General features: G+C 45.6%; 1 protein-coding gene across 2 annotated transcripts in view; it reads left to right on the top strand.

Annotated features, from left to right (window-relative positions):
* The window catches only part of ANLN (anillin, actin binding protein), a 108,238-nt gene that overhangs the window by 28,929 nt on the left and 58,838 nt on the right, over positions 1 to 20,471 (top strand). For both annotated transcript variants that reach the window (XM_088476028.1, XM_088476027.1), the window contains exons 9-12: positions 2,221 to 2,340; positions 7,802 to 8,061; positions 8,149 to 8,294; positions 8,426 to 8,573. In XM_088476028.1, the coding sequence (XP_088332154.1) occupies positions 2,221 to 2,340; positions 7,802 to 8,061; positions 8,149 to 8,294; positions 8,426 to 8,573 (674 nt within the window). The remainder of the gene's footprint in view (positions 1 to 2,220; positions 2,341 to 7,801; positions 8,062 to 8,148; positions 8,295 to 8,425; positions 8,574 to 20,471) is intronic.

Raw genomic sequence — 20,471 nt, 5'->3', positions numbered from 1 at the left:
TAACTGCGGGACACCCGGGGAATGGGGGATGGTCGGCTGGGGCACCGCCCTAGTAGGGAGAGCAGTTGGGACCGACAGACGGTCCGCAATAGACACCAGCACTTGAGAAAACATCGCCCACGGTGGTTCCTGCGCCAGAGAAGGTCTGGATGGGCCAGGAGCCACCTGGCATCGACTACACAGGCCATCCTGTGACAAATCCTCCCTATCTACTCCTGCAGAACAGCGTCCGCAGGAGGCCAACACCGGAGCCACTGAGCGCTCAACCTCCTCGTCTGACATGACAGAATATATTATATATCTGGCACCAGGGTAGAAGTAAAACGCACTCACCGTTGTGCTGAACAACAGCCCACAATATGGCACTGAGTAGCACACAACTGTATGTGACGGACCTCACAAATACGTGATCTATATAAGTGAGGTCAGTAGAAACGCCCCTCCCCCACACACCTGTAGGGCTTGTAGGAGAAGTAAAGGGATAGGTATAAGCTGACAGTAAGTAGAAAATAAGCACAGACAGGCAGCACTAGCAAAAGTCACATACCATGCAGGAAGATATACTCACTGCACCTTTACACTACAATCAACCTGCCCAGATTCAGTGTCTGGGAGGGCTATAGTGCTGTGTACGCTGTCCTTAATCAGGGGAGAGGTACACAGGGGGACCGGTCCGCGTGCTCCCTGAGATCTGCGCTGCCACTGGGAAAATGGCCGCTGGAGACCTCAGAGGAGGAGTGGCCATGTAACTGCAGCTCAGCGACGCCAGACTGCGTGCTGAAAGGCGCGCTGAGCTGAGGGGAGGAGCCGCTGACAGGGAAGGCTTCCTCCCCTGGCTGGCCATAACCCCAGGGATGCTGGCTTCCCGCTTGCCCCTTTATCCCTGGTGGTCTAGTGGCCCCACGGGTTATGGGGGGGCCCGTCGCCACTGCCAGCAGCCTCCGGTCTGTCCCCAGGACCGGAGGCTAAAGGACTGCATTTAAGGCATTCCGCGCGCCGCCGCTAGCCAGCGACGCGCGGCTTACCTGAATCCCCGGCGACTCCGGCAGCAGTCCTGGGAGGTAGACAGAGTCCGGCTAGTACGGACTCTGCCCTCCCGCCGCGATCCCCAGATCAGTACTGGCGTCGCGGCGCAAGTCGGGGATCAGAGCGGCAGCGTGGGCGTCTGTACAGACAGCCCTTCGCTGCCGTCTGTAGTAAAAAGAGATTAAAATAAATAAAATCTAACAAAATAAAAAGCTTCTGGGGGCTGCTCCTGCAGCCCCCCTGCGCGGTGACCGACTCAGGCCGGGCACCAGCTTACACTGAGGTGCCTGTGGCTCGGGTGCGGGGTATAGAGGAGGACCCAAGTGCATCCTGGGAGCTAAAAGCTTAACTGTGTGGTGCCCATGGATCCTGTTCCAGCTATAACCCAAGGTCAACCCTGTGGACCCCCTATGGACCCTAAAGTAGAAAACACCAGTATTCGTACTAAAATAATGTCTCGTAAGGTTTGTTTTACACTTCTGGCATGTAATTGGTCCCTGCATGTGGCCAAATAAAAGTAGGTTAGTGTGTACACAACATGTAAAGTGATGTAGACTGAGCATTGAATGGATTGCACTAGTGCCCGTTCTAATCTCCCTTCCCGTTCCTCTGAGTTATTAATTCGTAAAGAGTAGCAAAAAAATAAAATACATAAATAAGATATATTTGGTGAAGGACAGTGTGTAGAAGGAAGAGGCAGAGAAGAGAAATTAGCCACTTGCTGCAACAACTGAAAACAAGCAAAAATTAAGTGAACAAAAATAGGAATATTAACATATCTGACTTTTTTTTTTTTTAAACTGCTTCAAATTTTTTGATTACCATCTATTTAATATTTATTCAACACTAATATTATAAAGTTTTCTTAAACCTGTTTACATCAACATCATTTTTTTTTTTTAATATATCAGCCATCAATATTTCATACCATCGATGTTTTAAATATCGCAACTTTGCTTTTCCCAGCAGCTGCCAGGTACACACTGGGAGGGGTGCTTTAATTTACATTTCCGCAGTGGTTGCTGCTCTCTGAAGCCACCAGTAGGGATCCTGTCGTGGTGACTGATTGGCAACACAGCAGTCACTAGGGGAAGGTGCAGGGATGCAGATGGGCCCGGGAGGTCCTGCTGCTAGTGGTGGCTGCTGGAAGATTATCTTCTATCTTTTTTTTTTTTTTTTTTTTCTAAAATATAGGTGTATCCCATCCGAAAATGGCAGAGCATGTTCCCAGCCTTGACAAAAGAGTGCAGCCTCCTGCACTAGCCTTGGAGAAGTCGGAATCAGGTGCAGAGTGTCATTTAAATAGAGATAAAGGTTTGTTTTATAGGTGCCACATTTGTTACTATATTCTATCATTTTATCTATACTACTGTGGAATGACTAAGATTAGTAAGTTTTGACGAGGGAGATGGATAATGTTATGTAAATTTTACTTTCAGTTATTTGTAGAATTAATTTTCGTTATATATTTGGAAAGAAATTTGCTAGAAAAGTTTTAATGAGAAAATTTTCAAGTATTTTGATGTAGTGCTGTCGCTAGCATAACTTCAATGCATTTCAATCCTAAAGGTTTATTTGATTGGGTTGATGTTCCAATTCCAATGCAATGAAATCTGTGGGACTTCCTTTTTTTACTAGCTTCCTACACTAGCAGGTACATTTTAATGTCCTTGAAGTGATGAAGTTAATATGCACTGCTTAGTGTGGTGGGACTGGGTATGTAATGCCGGCTGTCGGAATGCCCCCTGTCACAATACCGACAGCGGCATCCCGATGGTTGGTATCCCGAAGGTCGGGTAAGTATACTTACCCTCCCTTCTTGTAGCCTAAACCTAAGGGTGCCTAACCTTAACCTCCCCCCAAAAAAAACCTAATGCTCTCTGACCTAAACACTTTATTTTATTAAACTCCATCGACGTGTACTCAAAATGGTTAACTATAATTGACTGAGTAAAGACAGGAAGAATAATTTCCTCTTAAAGATCTACACAGTAGTTTGACTTTTTCTTTTTCAAGGTATGTACGGTAATGCACTCACCAGAGCAACCAGTGGCAAGAGGTGGCTTCCTGGAGAAGCTATTTGTTACCCTGGGTAGCACATGAGGGGTTTTGTTTCATTGAATCACTTGCTTGTCAGTACTCACATGTCTTCTGGTAAAGTCTGTTGTGTAACTACCTCTTATGCTGGTTACAATGGGGAAATCACTTAACCATTGCTGCCGTTCTCTGCATCCCTTGAGGAGCACTGCTTAGTCTTTTCAGCATGTCCTCATTTACTGCCACTGGAGTCTGAGACACCTCCAAAAAACTGAAGAGCACCTGTTCTAAGTAAACCCCTATATAGGGGTGCTTTTTAGTGTTAGCTTTTTGTGGATCATGTAACAAGCCTTTGCCTGAGGTTTTTGAAGGAGCTTTTTATTCAGTCTGTTTTTGTGTCGGCCCAAAGGAGCCACTGATCCGGCCTGCTGAGAATATTGAAGACATTAATTTCCTGGACAATGAGCTTTAATGCTGGACACTCTTGTCACTAAAGATGATTTCTATTTTACATGCATGGGATGAAAAGAGCCAAATTACATACAAGTGAGCATCTGGATGATTTTCTGCCGGGTCCTTGGGTTCTCTCATTGATCCCAATTGGTCCACTAGCAATGAGTCTGTAGAAACCATGGAAGATATCTTTAAATATAATAATAAAATACTGGGAATTAACAGAACCCAAACTCCTGCTTCCCTTCAGGAATTCCTTTTCAGGATAATTAGTCATTGTGTCTAATACACACACTTCTTAAGAATCTCATTATTTTTAATGGTATCAACAAACCTTCAAGAGACTTGATTGAGATGTTCCATGATGGTGAGGGATCTAAGTGGAGTTTTGTGTCTAAAATTGATGCTGCTGTAGCTCTGTCAATACCACTATTCTTTGGAGGTCCATTAAAAGTTCCTATGGACAGGACAATTTAAAGTGATACAATAATCATTTGGTCATACTTTCTTTTGCAACACTATTTGGTGATAAACTTGATTCTATAATTTAAACAGTACTTGGTGGTTAATCCCTTCATTTGTTGTAAGATCAGTGAAAAAGGTTTTTCTCTTTCTCTGGGAAGTACATCAGGGAAGAAAATCGATATTTGCCTGGTAAACACTGTTCTAGGCAGCATTTTTAAGCAGCCTTTTCTGCCTTTCAGGATAGGAGGAATGTTATTGCAGAAGGTCTTTCAATGACTATCTCCTGGCTCAGCCTCCGTAGAGTCCTATGGGGATATGTTTTCAAATGGCTTGCCACCCAAACAGGATGGTACAAAGTTGCATTCAAGTAGTACCTAGGGGGAACATTTTTGTGAAGTTCCGCTACATACCCTCCTCAGTGGAGTTGAAATCATTACAACTCAGGACTCAATCCAATTGTGTGCGATGTGCCGTTGCCACGGCAATAACATGCTGGCAACATCACCGCATCTCGCATCCCTCGGCCCTCGCTGCCTGCTCCAGGCCCGAATTCGCATAATTTTGCTCAAAGCCCTATGGGGCTGCGAGCGCTTTTATGTGAATTTGGGCTCCTGTCAAGTGCAACCGTTGTCTCGATCTATTCGCACCGCGTTTTAATTGGATTGAACCCATAGTCTGCTGACTTTACTGAAAGTAGGTGATCTCGCCTGTTCCTTCAATTCAGAGAGGTACCATATATATTCCATGCCTTTTTCTCTTTAGAAAACTAATCGGGTGATTTCTGAACAATCCTTGGCAGCTCAATAAGTTTGGAAGGAATCCGCCTTGGAATCTTTCATTTTCAATTCAGTAGAGAAGGAAGACTTCTTTACTGCTGCAGATCTACGCAATACTTATTTCCATATTCATATCACATCTAAACACTGTTTCCTCTGAATCTCCAGGGACCTTCTCCAAGGTGTTTATAGTACTCATGGCTGCTCTCAGGAAATAGGGAGTCACTTTATTCTTATCTGGGTGACATCCTTGTGGTGAGAAGATCAGAGAACATTACCTAAGTAGTACAGCTCAGGTAATGTTACAACAAAAACATAAGTGGATCATCAATAGAGGAAAGGCATGTCAAAGTCCAGTATCTGATGCACCAAGTTCAGACCCAGCAACCGACTTCGATATGGGCCTGATTGGCAGTCTGATGCAGTGTCCATGTCTGATGCAATTGAGCAATATATTTTTCTTCTGTACACGCATCTGCCGCCCTGCTCTTGCAGTCAGAGTCCATGCACATTTGCGATTTGGACGCATGGTCCTGTATGTCTTGAAAATGAATTGGGCGGTGACAAAGAGGTGGCTAGGCGGACGTATGGTTATGGAAGTGTTGCTGAAGTGGTTCCAAACTCTGTTGCATAATTGTTCACATTGGAGGCATACTCAATATGCACCTAGCATAGGGCTGGTACAGAGAATTGCGTCTAAAGACTCATCGAGCGGTATATAAGAATCTACAGTTGCTCAAAGTGGGCACTTCAGTTCTTGCACATTGAGATGTGCGGCTGTACCCTAGGGAAGGGCTTGTAGCAGAATGATGACAGTCCAGAGATGCATGCACGGATGCTGCTGTGTCCGGTTCTTGGGGATTAACTACTTCATCATGGGCAGGGTTGCGTATGCGGTCCCTTCAACTGAATCTACTCAATCAGTGGAATCCACTCGAGAATGGTATGTAAGCATAATATGGACCTTGAACATTTCGGCATGTGCTGAATGTTGACATGTGACATCTTTACGTTCTGCGCAGACCAGCAGCAGAGGGTTAGGTGAGGGGAGGGTTAGGCTGTGGAAGGGGGAAGTTAGAGATAGGCAGGTAGCAGGGTTAGCGATACCGCTGGAAGTCATCCTGACGTCACGGCCTGACCCACCTTACCAGGGATGTTGTGTCAACATTCTAATCAGTGCCGACATAACGAATGTCGACCTGGTCAATGTCAACATACGAAGTTTGTCGACATCCTCATGATGACTTGAAGAAAGCTGACTAAATATACTACAATCCTGGAGTCTCACTGGATCTTTCAGAACCAGAATAGTCTGTGTGCACAACTTATTCCAGCTCCTTAGATTGAGGCGCTACTCTCCTTACAGAAGTTGTGCAGGGCGAGTGAAATGCAGCTGGAAGAGAGAGCACACATCTTGAGGCCTTTTTCTGACAAACTGTAGTTTCACTCCTAATTGCCAAACAGGAAAGTGATGTCTTGTCACAAGGAAAAAGCAATTTAATGTCTCTCTGTGATTCATGTGGGAAGCAAAGACAACACTGTAGCCGATTAGCTCAGCTGCTATCCCATCCATCCAGGTGAATGGGCTTGTAGAAAGGGATTTTCGCTGTTACTGGTCTAGAAATTGACTTCCCCCAGATCTGATGAATTCAATATGGAACGGCAAGGTAGCTCTTTTCTACTTCCAACACTAGGGTAGATGGTTGGGATAGATGCTCTGTCAGTGGTGTGGAAATTTGAGCTGGGGTATAATTTCTCTCCTTCTCTAACTGACTGCAACCTGCCAAAAATTAGGAAAGAAGCAGTGAAGATTAGTGATAGTACTGTTTTGGCTTCCTTATTGGTTTGTAGTAGCTAGGAGAATTCATCTGGAACAGTTAAGTTCCTTCAGCACCAGTGGCCTGTTCTTTACCTATTCCTGGATGGTTTGGAGAATAAGAGGTCATTGCAAAGACCTAAGATAGCCACTGATAAAGTAATTGAAGTGCTTTTGTTTACTGATGGATTTGGTAGAAATGTGTCCTTTGGTGCAAACCCAAACTGGATAATCCTGTTTCTCCTAGTATTCCACATATTTCTGATTTTCTTCATGATGGCATCAATGAGTGGTTCATCTCACTTCCATGAAATTCAAGTGCTCACAATTTAATGTATTTCTGGACACTATATTAGCATCTGACTATCTAGTTTATTTATATTATTTTTATTTTATTAACCAGTGAATAGAACTTGCCTTGCATGCAGCCTATTGTGGAACCTTTGGGATCTTAATGTTTTCTTGGACATTCTAATGACTGATCCCATTCAACCTTTAAATATTTCTCCCCCCTGTGGCTCACACTTAAGGTATTGTTTCTATTAACAATCACATATTCCTATGGGTTGGGTACGGGATGCTGGCGGTCAGAATACAGATAGCGGCGTATCCCGACAGAATTTCAGAAGTGTCCTGACCATCCCCGTAACCCTAACCCACCTTTTCCGTAGCCTAACCCAAACACTACCCTACTGCAGCCTAACCCTCCCCCTAGTGCCTAAACCTAACTTACTGTTGGGATGTCAGCAGTCGGGTTTCTGACCGCCGGCATCCTTGCTGCCGGGATGCCCACTACATCCCAATCCCATTAAGTGGGGAAATAACCTTTGAGTAGGAAACCAGGCGTGTAGTTTCCACTTTCCATCTAATTCCTGAAACATTCTTCCATCTCTCTGCCCAAAGCCAAATTAACGACAATGAAGAAAAATTACCTGCGCTCGATCTTATTGGAGCAATTCAGGTTTACTGTTCCAGCAAACTAAATATATGGAATGGTCACTATTAAAACCGATAACCTAGTTAGTTTCCTTTTCCTGTTCTAAATTTTGCAGTTAATGATGTTGGTTTTTCCAGGGAAGAACACTGAAGTGTACATATTTAAGTTTGTAAGATCTGCAACTATAGAGAACCAACAAAGTGCTTTTTGTTAGAAAAAAAAGCCCATGCTTTCATTCCACACTACCACTATATATTATAATTTTTTTGTTTTTTCTTTTGTTCGTTATAGTGGAATTGGTAAAAGAGATTGAGATGAGTGTGGATGGAGAGATTGATGAGATAAACAGTTCGGAAGTAATCACTAACGCATTTACGGATGCTCTTGAAGATGAGGATGATGAAGTAACTGAAAAATCACCAAAGCGAGTGGAAGAAGTCAGTGATGGGGGAAGAGATGATGATTTTGAAGATGAAGAAGATACACTTAACATTTCATCAATGTCTTTGTTAAACCCATTAGCAGAGACTGTTGGCGTTGGAAGTCCAGAAGTATGTTTAAAAGTTACAAATAATTTATTGACTTCATATGTACATAAGTAATTTGGCATCTTGTAACTGCATTTATTTATTAAACAGGGACTTCTGTCCTCTGCCAAAATAGCTGTTGAGACCGATACAAGTGATAGCCCCCGATCTGTAAAGTTCCAACGGTCCAGAGTTCCTAGAGCAGAATCTAAGGACAGTTTTGTATCCAAAGAAGAAAATCTAAATCTTTTGTATAGGTAAGGATACAAAGATTAAATTATCAATTTAAATTTTTTTTTTAAACTTTGGTAACTGTATAGTAAATCCTTTTTTCTGAAAAGGAAGTTATTTGCTCGATATCTAAAAGATGAACTGTATTTCCTTCCAGCATTGATGCATATAGATCTCAAAGATTCAAAGAGTCAGACCGTCCTCCAGTGGTGCAAACAATTGTCCGTAAAGAGGATGTTTCTTCCAGAATGGATGATAAAAAATCAGCATCTCCACGACCTGTAAACATCAAACAAAAAATGAAGGTATTGTACATTTCAATAAATGTATTACACGTTGGTATTTCAGTGTGTTTACTGGACAGAAATATCAGATGCGTGATTTTTTTAAGGAAGTGCTTATGATCCAGCTGTGAGTTAATTTTACTAAATCCTGAACAAATCTTGGAGCTAGCAAGTTATAATGCTGAATTCACTGAGATTTTGGGAAATGCTAGTGTACCATACGATCCTGTAGACTTTACTATTCGTTAAAGTGCAAACATAGCCAATATTTGAAAATCCGTATTAGTATAAAGATAAATAGGCATGAAATAAATAGTGATTATACTTAAATTGATGTCCTTTATAATCTTTCCCACGTCTGCAGCTGGTTCTCATGTCAGAAAGGATGCGAGTCTTTAATCTATGTGACAGCCTGACACTTGGCAGATGTGCTTTGCAGAAATGCACTGTGGGAATTAAGTAATTCATATGTAGGTGCAAGGGCATTGACGTTACAGTAACTAAAATAAGGGCATTTTCTCCTTTTAGGACTGTGTTTATAAAGGTGTTTAAAGCTTTTAGCTGTGTGTGCTCTTCACTAGCAAGAGTTCCAGGAAAAAATAGCTGCTTATATCAGCCGCTGAAAACTGCACAGCCAAGGCTGGTCATTTGCTGCAAACATCAATTATTCACATGTGTTAACAGCTAATGACCAGCCTTGGCTGTGCGGTTTACAATCCGGTTTATATTAGTGATTGCTTATCATGTTATAATAACTACATAGGAGGAGTGTAACAATTACACATCAATTTCTCAGGAGATCATTGAGAAATTATTACATTTTACATCAAAGAGGAGTAACCTATTCTTTATAGAAGGACAGACCACAGCCCCACTTTATAACAATATATGTGCAATTTGATGATATTGAACAATAGAATGGAATGAGAGATCTGTCATCTACAGCCCTATTTATGGTTATTATATTCAATAACCGGTAACAGAATACAACACCATTACCTTACTGAAATGCTTTAATAACTGAATAATAAGTAAAGAAAATATCCTTGAGTTATCGAGAATTTTTATTGCACATCCAATTCTTTCTACACCATCAGAGACGTGCTCAAACGAGATATATACACGCAATATACATAGTTTATATAACAAAGTGAATAATAGTTTATGGAAATAAGACAGCACACAAGTCTTCCTAATAAAAAGTTTATGTGAACCACATTCATTATAAAACTAATAGAGAATATATGGTGGTTTATATTTATTTACTTGCTACCGCTACCCTATTGCTTCTCATATTATGCAAAGATAAATACCCAGATATGGTGACATAAGGAGTTTTTTTGAGTGTGTGAGAATACCCTTGGAACATTATTTTAACCTTTAATTTAATATCTTTAATTTATTTTTAAAAATACTTTGCCGTGATATCAACTCCCGGAGGGGAATTGCATACCTTAATGAATACCTAATAAAAGTTATTTTTTATATGTCTATTACTTGAATTTTTCGAATAGTGCACCTCTATACTACGCCTTTTCTTCCTTTTCAGTACACTGAAATGGACAAATTATTGAGGACACATGGGATAATGTTCTTTCCTGCTCCCAATTCTGGAGATCCTAGATTTCAGTCTTTTTTTTTTTTTTTTTTTTTTTTTTGCTTTTCAGGGAACTGTAGAAGGATTAGCTCTAGGTAAAAAACCTCTTCTCTGCATTGAAGTAAACAAAAGGGGGAAGCAGTCAACTCTTGTCTCAACATAAACACCCATCACCTACCTTGCTCGCTAGGGTAGACACTCGCTGGGGCCGTTTAAATGCCATCCTTTCACTCCAATCAGCTAATACTAAAAAAAAAAAAAAATATCATGGTAAGGCAGATGAGGTCAACTCTGTTTTGGCGAGCAAACATAAGTAATATAAAGCTTTGGAATGACTAAAATACGGTATTTGGGAAACATCACCTATGACCTTCACCCACCCATTTAAACACTTCCTCAACAACACAACCATTTAACAACCTGCTTTCCCACATCAATGCACAGAAATCTATGGAGATGAATGCAGACATCACTGAAGGGCTCTGGTAACTAGGTTGACAATGGATGGTCAACAGGTTCAAATGGTTGACACAATTTATTTTTTATTTTTTTTGTACTTAATACCTAATCTTGCCTAAACCTATCAGTCTGCCATTTTTTTTTGTCGACCTTTTGTCCCTGTCGGCCTATTGCATGTCTGTCAATAGGTAGACACCAGATGGTAGTCACTGAACTTTTCATCCAGATCCCTGCTGAAGGTGAGATTCTTGTAGCAATAAAAACTTCTGCTTCGGTAGCAATAAAAACTTTGGCTTCTGATGGTCTTACACCTCTGTACTATAATAAAAAATTGCGCACTCTAATTTTTTTCCTTAAGAACTTCTTTAAGACGCTCCTAGATGGAGCCTCTTTTGAGCCATTGAACTCGTTCGATCTCCCTCTTTTTAATATTTCCGACGGCACGATGTCCTTGTCCTCACTAATTTTTGCACTAATAGAACTGCTGACAACTCTGATCTGGGCCAATCCATACATAAAGGGAATTACAGTAGGTAAAACTGAAGAATATAACATACTCTGGTTAGATTAACACGCAGAAAACAGAAGTCTTGGACTTCTATGTATCAAGAACTCCGACATAACTTGGAACGCACTTATCCCTTTCAATTGAGCCGTCGACAGATTAAATATTTGGGCATTTAACTCACCAAAAACTATGATCAGCTTTTTCAAGATAAATACCCTAAGTTGTTAGCACATTCTAACTGGATATTGACAACTGGAGTGTCTGTTTTTGTCTCTTGGATTGGCCAGATCAATGTATTTAAAATTAATTTATTGCCACGACTCTTATATTTATTTCAAACCTTACGGATAGGCGTTCCCCCATAAGTCTTTAAATATTTGTAACATATCGCTGCACAATTTTTTTGTTTGATAAATTGCCCTAGGGTTAGACGAGACATCTTGCAAAGGCCTACATCCAGTGGCAGTTTAGGTGTCCCAAACTTCAAGTTTTATTATATGGCGGCCAGACTTGCTCAATGCGTACTATGGAACCAGATGACATCTGAGAGGATCTGGGTGTCGATTGAATCAGAAACACTTAAACTGACCTTGATTTTCTCTTTGTTGTGGCTCCTTCGATTGACCTTACCCAAAACATCTTTACACAATCCCTTTATTTCCCACACATTAGATGTATGGGATATTGCTAACCGTTGCTCCGCACCCGAGTAAAAACAAGAGATAGGGTAAGAACTTACCTTTGTTAGCTCTGTTTCTACGAAGTCCATAGGGTCCACAGGGTGACCTTGGGGTATAGCTGGATCCTCGGGCACCACGGAGTTAAAGCTTTTAGCTGCTCCCAGGATGCACTTGGGTCCATCCTCTTCTATACCCCGCCCCCGAGCCACAGGCACCTCAGTTGGTAAGCAGTCAAGGCCGGAGGAGGAGACGAAACAGAGAGAAGGAAGACTGGAACACACAAGAACCATACTCCCAGAAATGGGAGACGGAAAACCGGTGACCAGTCACAGAGCCCATATGAAGCCAGGTGCGTCAGGGCGGGTGCCCTGTGGACCCTATGGACTTCGTAGAAACAGATAACAAAGGTAAGTTCTTACCATATCTCTTGTTTTCTACTTCAGGGTCCACAGGGTGACCTTGGGGATGTCCCAAAGCAGTCCAACTAAGGGCGGGGACGCTCCTTTGCTGATAGGAGAACCCGGCGCCCAAAGGATGCATCCTGAGAGGCAAAGGTGTCAAACGCATAGAACCTCAAAAAGGTCTGAATGGAAGACCAGGTGGCCGCCTTACACAGCTGAACAGCAGAGGCGCCACGGCTAGCAGCCCAAGAAGGGCCCACAGACCGAGTGGAATGAGCCTTAACAGAGGCTGGAACAGGTAAACCCTCCTGCATATAAGCCTCAATAATAACAGAACGAAGCCAACGGGCTAGACTCTGTTTGTTGGCAGACCAACCCCTCTTGTGAAAACCAAAGAGGATAAACAAAGAATCCGACTTCCTCACAGAACTAGTCCGGTCCACATAAACCTGGAGTGCACGGACAACGTCTAAGGAAGCCTCCCCAGCCGAAAGATCAGGCGACTGAAAGGCTGGTACAACAATTTCCTGATTAATGTGGAACCTGGAAACCACCTTAGGCAGGAAATCAGGACGAGTGCGAAGCACCGCTCTGTCCTGATGAAAAACCAGAAAAGGGGGACGACAGGAAAGCGCCCCCAAATCCGAAACCCTCCTGGCAGAAGCAATTGCCAAGAGGAAAATCGTCTTAAAAGTTAGCCACTTGAGCTCCACTGACTCCAAGGGCTCAAAAGGAGGACCCTGTAAGGCCCGAAGAACCACCACAAATCCCACGGGGCCACAGGGGGCACAAAGGGAGGCTGGATTCTTAAAACACCCTGGAAAAAGGTGTGTACGTCCGGCATAGCAGCAATCCTGCGCTGGAACCACACCGACAGAGCAGACACGTGCACCTTCAGTGAGGAAAGACGTAATCCTAAGTCCAAACCCGACTGAAGGAAAGCCAGAATACGCGAAACCCGGAACACCTGGGGAATCTTATTTCCTGGCCTCGCACCACTGGAAGTAAGTGTGCCACACTCTGTGGTAGATCCTCGCTGGAGCAGGCTTGCGCGCCCTCAGCATGGTGGTAATAACGGAGCTAGAAAAGCCCAGAGACCTCAGGACGGCTGTCTCAAGAGCCACGCCGTCAAAGATAGTCGACCCAGATTCGGGTGAAGACAGGGCCCCTCAGGCAATAGGTCCCGCCGTTGAGGTAGGAGGTACGGAGCGTCGATGGACAGGCTCCGCAGATCGCAGTACCACGGCCTTCTGGGGCCATCAGGTCCAGCTCTGGCAGCCCCCACTTGTCCACGAGTAGTTGGAATACCTCTGGATGAAGCGACCATTCCCCGGGATGCACGTCGTAACGGCTGAGGAAGTCTGCCTCCCAATTGAGGACTCCCAGGATGAAGACTGCCGAGAGAGCTGGAAGATAGCGCTGTGCCCAAGCCAGGACGCGGGACACCTCCGACATCGCAGCTCGACTGCGAGTCCCTCCCTGGTGATTGATGTACGCCACCGTGGTGGCGTCTGACTGCACCTGAACGGCCCTTCCGTGAAGTGCGGTGCCGGATGACTGCAGGGCTCTGTACACTGCCCGCAGTTCCAGGATGTTGATGTGAAGAATCGCTTCCTCCGCCGACCAACGACCCTGAAGTGACAAGGAACCTGTCACCGCCCCCCAACCCAGGAGACTGGCATCTGTTGTGAGCAGAACCCATTCCGGGATCCAAAAGGGGCGCCCCTCGAGGAGTTGAGCCGTCTGTAGCCACCAGGCCAGGGACAGACGCACCTCCCGAGGACAACACCAGCATCTGAGAGCGGATCTTGTGTGGCAATCCGTTCCATTCCGAAAGAATCAGCCTCTGCAGGGGCCTGGAATGGAATTGGGCAAACTCCACCATGTCGAATGCCGACACCATGGACCCGAAAACTCTCATCGCTGAGTGCACCGACACTCTGCTACTGCTCAGACAACTGTGAATCCGCAGCTGTAAGGAGGAGACCTTCTCTGGAGTCAGAAAAATCCGTTGCTGACGAGAGTCCAGCAGGGCCCCCAAATGAATTATCCGCTGTGATGGGATGAGGGAGAACTTCTTCCAGTTGATCAACCACCCGTGCGCCTGTAGACAAGCGACCGTCAGGTGGAGATGCTGGATCAGTACCTCCGGGGAGCTTGCCAGCAAGAGGAGGTCGACTAGATACGGTAGCAACCTTATCCCCTGGCTCCGAAGGTGAGCCGCCATGACCGCCATCACCTTGGTAAATACCCTTGGTGCCGTGGAGAGGCCAAAGGGTAGAGCCCTGAATTGGTAGTGGTTGTGGAGAATAGCAAACCGCAGAAACCGTTGGTGCGATGTTGCTATAGGCACATGGAGGTAGGCGTCCTGGATATCCAGGGGGGACCATATAATCCCCCGGTTCCATCGCCAGAATGATGGAATGCAAAGTTTCCATCCTGAATTTGGGAACCCTGAGAAACCTGTTCAGGGACTTCAAATTGAGGATGGGGCGATGAGAGCCATTGGGTTTCTGCACCAGAAACAGCGTAGAGTAATACCCCATCCCACGTTGAGATTGTGGTACGGGTATAATGACCCCCGCCGTCAGCAGGCCTCTATGGCTTCCTGAACCTGCAAGGCCTTGTTTTTTTCCTGAGAAGGACTCGTGCAAAAAAACTGGCGAGGTGGCCTGTGCCGAAAAGACAGGGCGTACCCCTGGGAGACCACTTCTCGCACCCAGGCATCTGTGGTGGTATTGTGCCAGCACTGGACGAATTGAAGAAATCGGCCCCCACTCTGTCGTCCCCCAGAGGGAGGCCCGTCCCATCATGCAGAAGGCTTATCTTGCTTGGAAGAAGGGCGCCTAGCACTCCAGGCTTGCTTCTTTGGCTTTGAGGCGGTCTTGGTTTTGGACTGCCTCGGGAAGGACTGACCCTTTGCCTTGCCCTGAACCCGAAAAGGAGCGAAAGGCCGAGCTCCGGACTTTAGCAGGTGTCGTAGCTGAAGGGAGGAAGGCTGACTTGGATTTTGCCAGGGTATCTACTATTTTGTCCAAGTCCGGACCAAATAGTAACTTTCCATTAAAAGGTAAGGCCTCCAAGCCTTTCTTTGAATCAGCATCTGCTCTCCAAGACCTCAACCACAAGGATCTGTGAGCAGACACTGCTGCCGCTGAAACCCTAGAGGTCAGCAGGCTGGCATCCAAAGATGCTTCTCCAATGTAGGAAGCGGCATCTCTCATCTGTCCTAACAACGCCCTCTGGACATCCGGAGCTTCATCCATAAACGTATCCTCCAAGGCGTTGGCCCAACCCTCAATGGACGACCGGGCTACAGCCCCTGAGAGAGAGTAAATAGACTTTAGACAAGTCTCCACCTTCCTGTCCGTAGGATCCTTCAGCGAGGATATAGACGGCAATGGCAAAGTTGCACTCCTGATGAGGCGTGTTACATGGGAATCGACCGCAGGCGGAGTTTCCCATTTCTTACAATGCGCCTCCGGAAACGGATAATTGGACGCCAACCGCTTCTGTGGCAGGAATCGCTTACTGGGCGTATGCCAGGCCACCGCCATGTGATCCGTCAACTGATCAGACAAGGGGAACGCTGCAGAAGTAACCTTAGCTTTTTTAAAACTAGGATACCTCGACTTGGGAGCGGGTGCCTCATCCTCAATAAGAAGAATGGCCCGCACCGCCCTAACCAGAGCCCGCACATTGATGGTAGACTGTGTCTACCTCCTGGACTGAGGCATCTGAGGCTGAGTCATCCTGCACCTCACCATCATCCAAGGACCCCTCAGAGTCCGAAAAATGCGCGTAGCCCTGGAGGGCACGTCACTGCGCAACAACGACTGAAAAGCCGAAGATGCTGCCGCCAAATCTTGGACAGAGTGGTAAAGCGCATCCACCCATGGTGGAGGAGCTGCCACAGGAGCCTGAAACTGCACCACAGCCTGCTGCGCCACAGGGGTGGACTGTATATACATTGGCAACCCTGCATAGGGACCAACAGACTGAAACCCAGGGGGAGTCTGCAATAATTGTGGGACACCCGGGGAATGGGGGATGGTAGGCTGGGGCAACGCCCTAGTAGGGACGGCAGTCGGGACCGACAGACGGTCCGCGATGGACACCAGCACCTGGAAAAACATCGCCCATGGTGGCTCCTGCGACATAGGAGGTTTAGACGTACCAGGGACCGCCTGGCACCGTCCGCACAGGCCGTCCTGTGACAAATCCTCCCTATCCACTCCTGCAGAACAGCGCCTGCAGGAGAACAATACCGGAGCCACGGAGTGCTCAATCTCCTCCTCAGACATGACAGACTATATAATTAAAAATACAGTTATGACATAGGAAGAAAACGTGCGCACTCACCAGTGTGCTGGACAACAGCCCACAATATGGCCCTGTGTAGCACACAACTGTATGTGACGGACCTCACAAATACGTGATCTATATAAGTGAGGTCAGTAGAAACACCCTTCCCCCGCACACCTGTAGGGCTTGTAGGAGAAGGAAAGGGATAGGTATCGGCTGACAGTAAGTAGAAATTAGCACAGACAGGCAGCACTAGCAAAAGTCACATACCATGCAGGAAGATATACTCACTGCACCTTTCCACTACAATCAACCTGCCCAGATTCAGTGTCTGGGAGGGCTATAGTGCTGTGTACACTGTCCTTTTGCAGGGGAGAGGTACACAGGGGGACCGGTCCGCGTGCACTGGAGAAAATGGCTGCTGGAGACCTCAGAGGAGGAGTGGCCGAGTATCTGCAGCTCAGCGACGCCAGACTACTAGCTGAAAGGCGCGCTGAGCTGAGGGGAGGAGCCGCTAGACAGGGAAGGCTTCCTCCCCTGGCTAGCATATTAACCCCCGGGTTGCCGGCATCCCGCTTACCGCGTTATTCACCCTGGTGGTCTGGCGGGGTATGCCTCCAATGGAGGGGAAGCCCGCCGCTAGCGCCCCCAGTCTGTCCCCTAGACCGGGGGCATGGGACTGCGTTTAAAAGGAACCCGCGCACCGCCGCTAATCAGCGGTGCGCAGCTTACCTTGATCTCCCCTGCGTCTCCGGCAGCAGTCACGGGGGAAACCAGAGTCCGGCTAGTACAGACTCTGGCTTCCCCCGCCGCGATCCCCAGTTCAGTACTGGCGTCGCGGCACCAGCAGGGAGAAGGAGCTGCAGCGTGGGCGTCTGTACAGACAGCCCATCGCTGCCGCTCTGGAGAAAAAAACTGTAGTAAAAAAAAATAAAAAATTAATTTAAGTTAAAAAATAAAAAGCTTTAGGGGGCTGCTCCTGTAAACCCCGCAGGGTGGGCACCAGCTTAAACTGAGGTGCATGTTGCTCGGGGGCGGGGTATAGAGGAGGATGGGCCCAAGTGCATCCTGGGAGCAGCTAAAAGCTTTAACTCCGTGGTGCCCGAGGATCCAGGATCCAGCTATACCCCAAGGTCACCCTGTGGACCCCTATGGACCCTGAAGTAGAAATAATCACTCTTTTACAACCCTGACTTTCAGCCAGGCTGTAGTCCAGCTACCTTTTATACACTGGCAGAATGGAGGAGTTAGAGTAATGAATGAAATTACCTGAGATTTAATATTCCCCACATTTAAATTTATACAAAATGCATTATCTATCTCCTCCACCCCCCACAGTTTTTTTTTTTTTTTTCAATATTTACAACTATTTCACTCAACAATTAAGTCGCTACTAACTGAGAGCTCACTTCTCTTGAGTCCTTCATTTTATGGGGTATGAGCACAAAGGGAATTCATACTGTATACAGAACTTATGCTTCCAAGTTCAGAGTCGAAGGATCCACACCAGAAAGCATGGGAGGTTGACTTGGGGGAAACTTTTAGATAATGAAGTTTGGAACGATATCTATTGCAACATGGCATCTAGCTTTATATGTGTACACACAAAAGATAACTCAAATTGTTTTATAGGTGGTTTTTTCGAAGGATAAAAAAAAAAAAGTACCCCAAAATCTCCAATTTGTGCTGGAGATGCAGTTTGGACATTAGGAAGTTTCTGCATACATGGTGGAGCTGCCCAAAGTTTGTTCCCTTGTGGAATGAGATTAATCCTCTTGCTCACTCTATACTGGACTTGCACGTTCTTCTGCTACCAATACATGTTCCTGATGCCACTCGCCATCATTGATTGATTATACACTTCTAAGACCTTAAACTTATGATTAACACACAAACAACGGAATGTTAATCAAACTATACTTAATACATTTTTTACATGTGACTCATGTTACATACAAATGTGACATTTCTGTCCCCAGTCAAATGGCTCTGATACAAATTACTCAAACCTGTAGAATCCACATAGTGTTCCCTCTAGCTCCGGCGGGAGGCAGGGCGCCGGAGCTAGAGAGGGCATGCCCGTGCGCGCGCCTTCGGCACGCGCATGACCGAGAAGGGGCGTGGTCACCGGGAAAGGGGGCGTGTCTATAAGACGCGTCGCCTTTTCGTCACTCTTGGGGGCGTGCCCGGTACTTACGGACACGCCGGGCAGCCCCCAAGCCCTGCAGACAGGGAGAATAGATGCCGGGCGCATGCGCCCGGCGTCTATTCTCCGGCGGTGACCGGATCACCGCATGTTTCTCCACGCTAAAACAGCCTAGCGGGAACGCTACCACATGAATTAATCAATGTAGGGTTATTTAGTTTATTACCAGAAATTTATATAGCGCGCACACATTCCACAGCGCTTTACAGAGAGAATATTTGGCCATTCACATCAGTCCCTGCCCCAGTGCAGCTTACTATCTAAATTCCCTACCACATGCTTACACACTAGTGTTAATTTTTTTGTCAGGAGCCAACCCGTATTTTTTTTTGGAGTGTGGGGAAACCTGAGTACCTGGAGGAAACCCACACAAGCACAGGGATAATATACATACTCCACACCGTTAGGGCCGTAGTTTTTATTGAACCCACAACGTCAGTGCTGTGAGGCACTAATGCTAACCATTACACAGTCTGTGCTGCTTGATTAACTGTGAAGATGTATAAAATACTGGTGATGATGGCCATTTCAGGTTACTGCCAGCTTGCTCCATTGTGCTCACTAAGTATTCACCATTTCAGATGACCTTGATCTCACCTGGGTAACACTTTATCATATTCAACATTGAACCAGTCACCAATGTTAACTACATCTGAAGCCACTTTGACAGTTACATTAATATACTACAATCGTTTAGCAGCATAAATATACTAAAATGTTAGTGGTTATGTGAAATGTAGTTTTCATGTATTGTGTCCTATATTTCATGGAATGACCCATGTATTCGTGGCGGGATGCAGTCATGTTGCGGCCGCCGGTCACAATCCTGACAGTGTAATCCCGGCAAGGGATCTAACATAGGCGTTGAAATACCGACGCCTATGTTAATCCCGATGCTGGGTACCTGACAGGATATCGGATCGATCGACCAACGCCGGGGGTAAGTATGGGGATAGTTTTAGGGACCCCCGGAGGGATTTAGGGTTAGGCATCCCATGGACAGAGTTAGGTTAGTGGAAGTTGGAGTTAGGCACCCCTGGGGTGGGGGTGGGGATTAGGGTTAGGCACTGGGGGGGGGGTTAGGCACCCCTAAAGGAGGGTTAGGGGGTGGAGAGGGGAGGGTTAGGTACTTAACTCCGTCGGGATCTACGCTGTTCGGCCTGCCGGCATCGGGATTTCGATCGCCGGGCTCTCGTCCGGCTGTCATTCATATCGATTCCATTCCTGGCAGCCACATGTCAATTTGCATTTAACGAAAACAGAGGTCCCAACCATGGGGGAGATCATAGCCAAAATATGGCATATATATCTACAATTTCAGGAACAGTTCCATAAGTTTCTCCAAAACATGGGAGCCATGGACACTCTCATGTCCCCCAGCATTTAATTGAATATCTCTGAGACTGGTAGGCTATTTGGTAGATACATAGAAATGTCCTGAATTCAAAACTCACCCTCATCCTTTTTCTCTTTAATCCCACACACACTTTCCTCTTCTTTTTTTTTTTTTTTTTTTTTTTTTGGCTTTTTAGTTATGGACAGCCACCCAACTTCCCCAAATTACTTTCATAAATCTCTATTCTTCCTATCTATTTCTCATTTTTTTTTTTCCTCTGTAAAGTACAAAATCCGGGTGAAACCCCCTTATAGTACACAAGTTCCTTATAAACCGATTTTACCTATCCTAATATTATTTTGCATGGCTCATGCTTATTTTTGCTCCAACACTCTGCATAGGTCATTTGCCTGTTGTCTTTCATCCA

Source organism: Taudactylus pleione, unplaced genomic scaffold (genome assembly GCF_031769625.1).
Source record: "Taudactylus pleione unplaced genomic scaffold, aTauple2 ptg000181l, whole genome shotgun sequence".
NCBI classification, from domain to species: Eukaryota; Metazoa; Chordata; class Amphibia; order Anura; family Myobatrachidae; genus Taudactylus; species Taudactylus pleione.
Note: the sequence above shows the minus strand (reverse complement) of the source record. Positions and strands in the feature narration are given on the sequence as shown.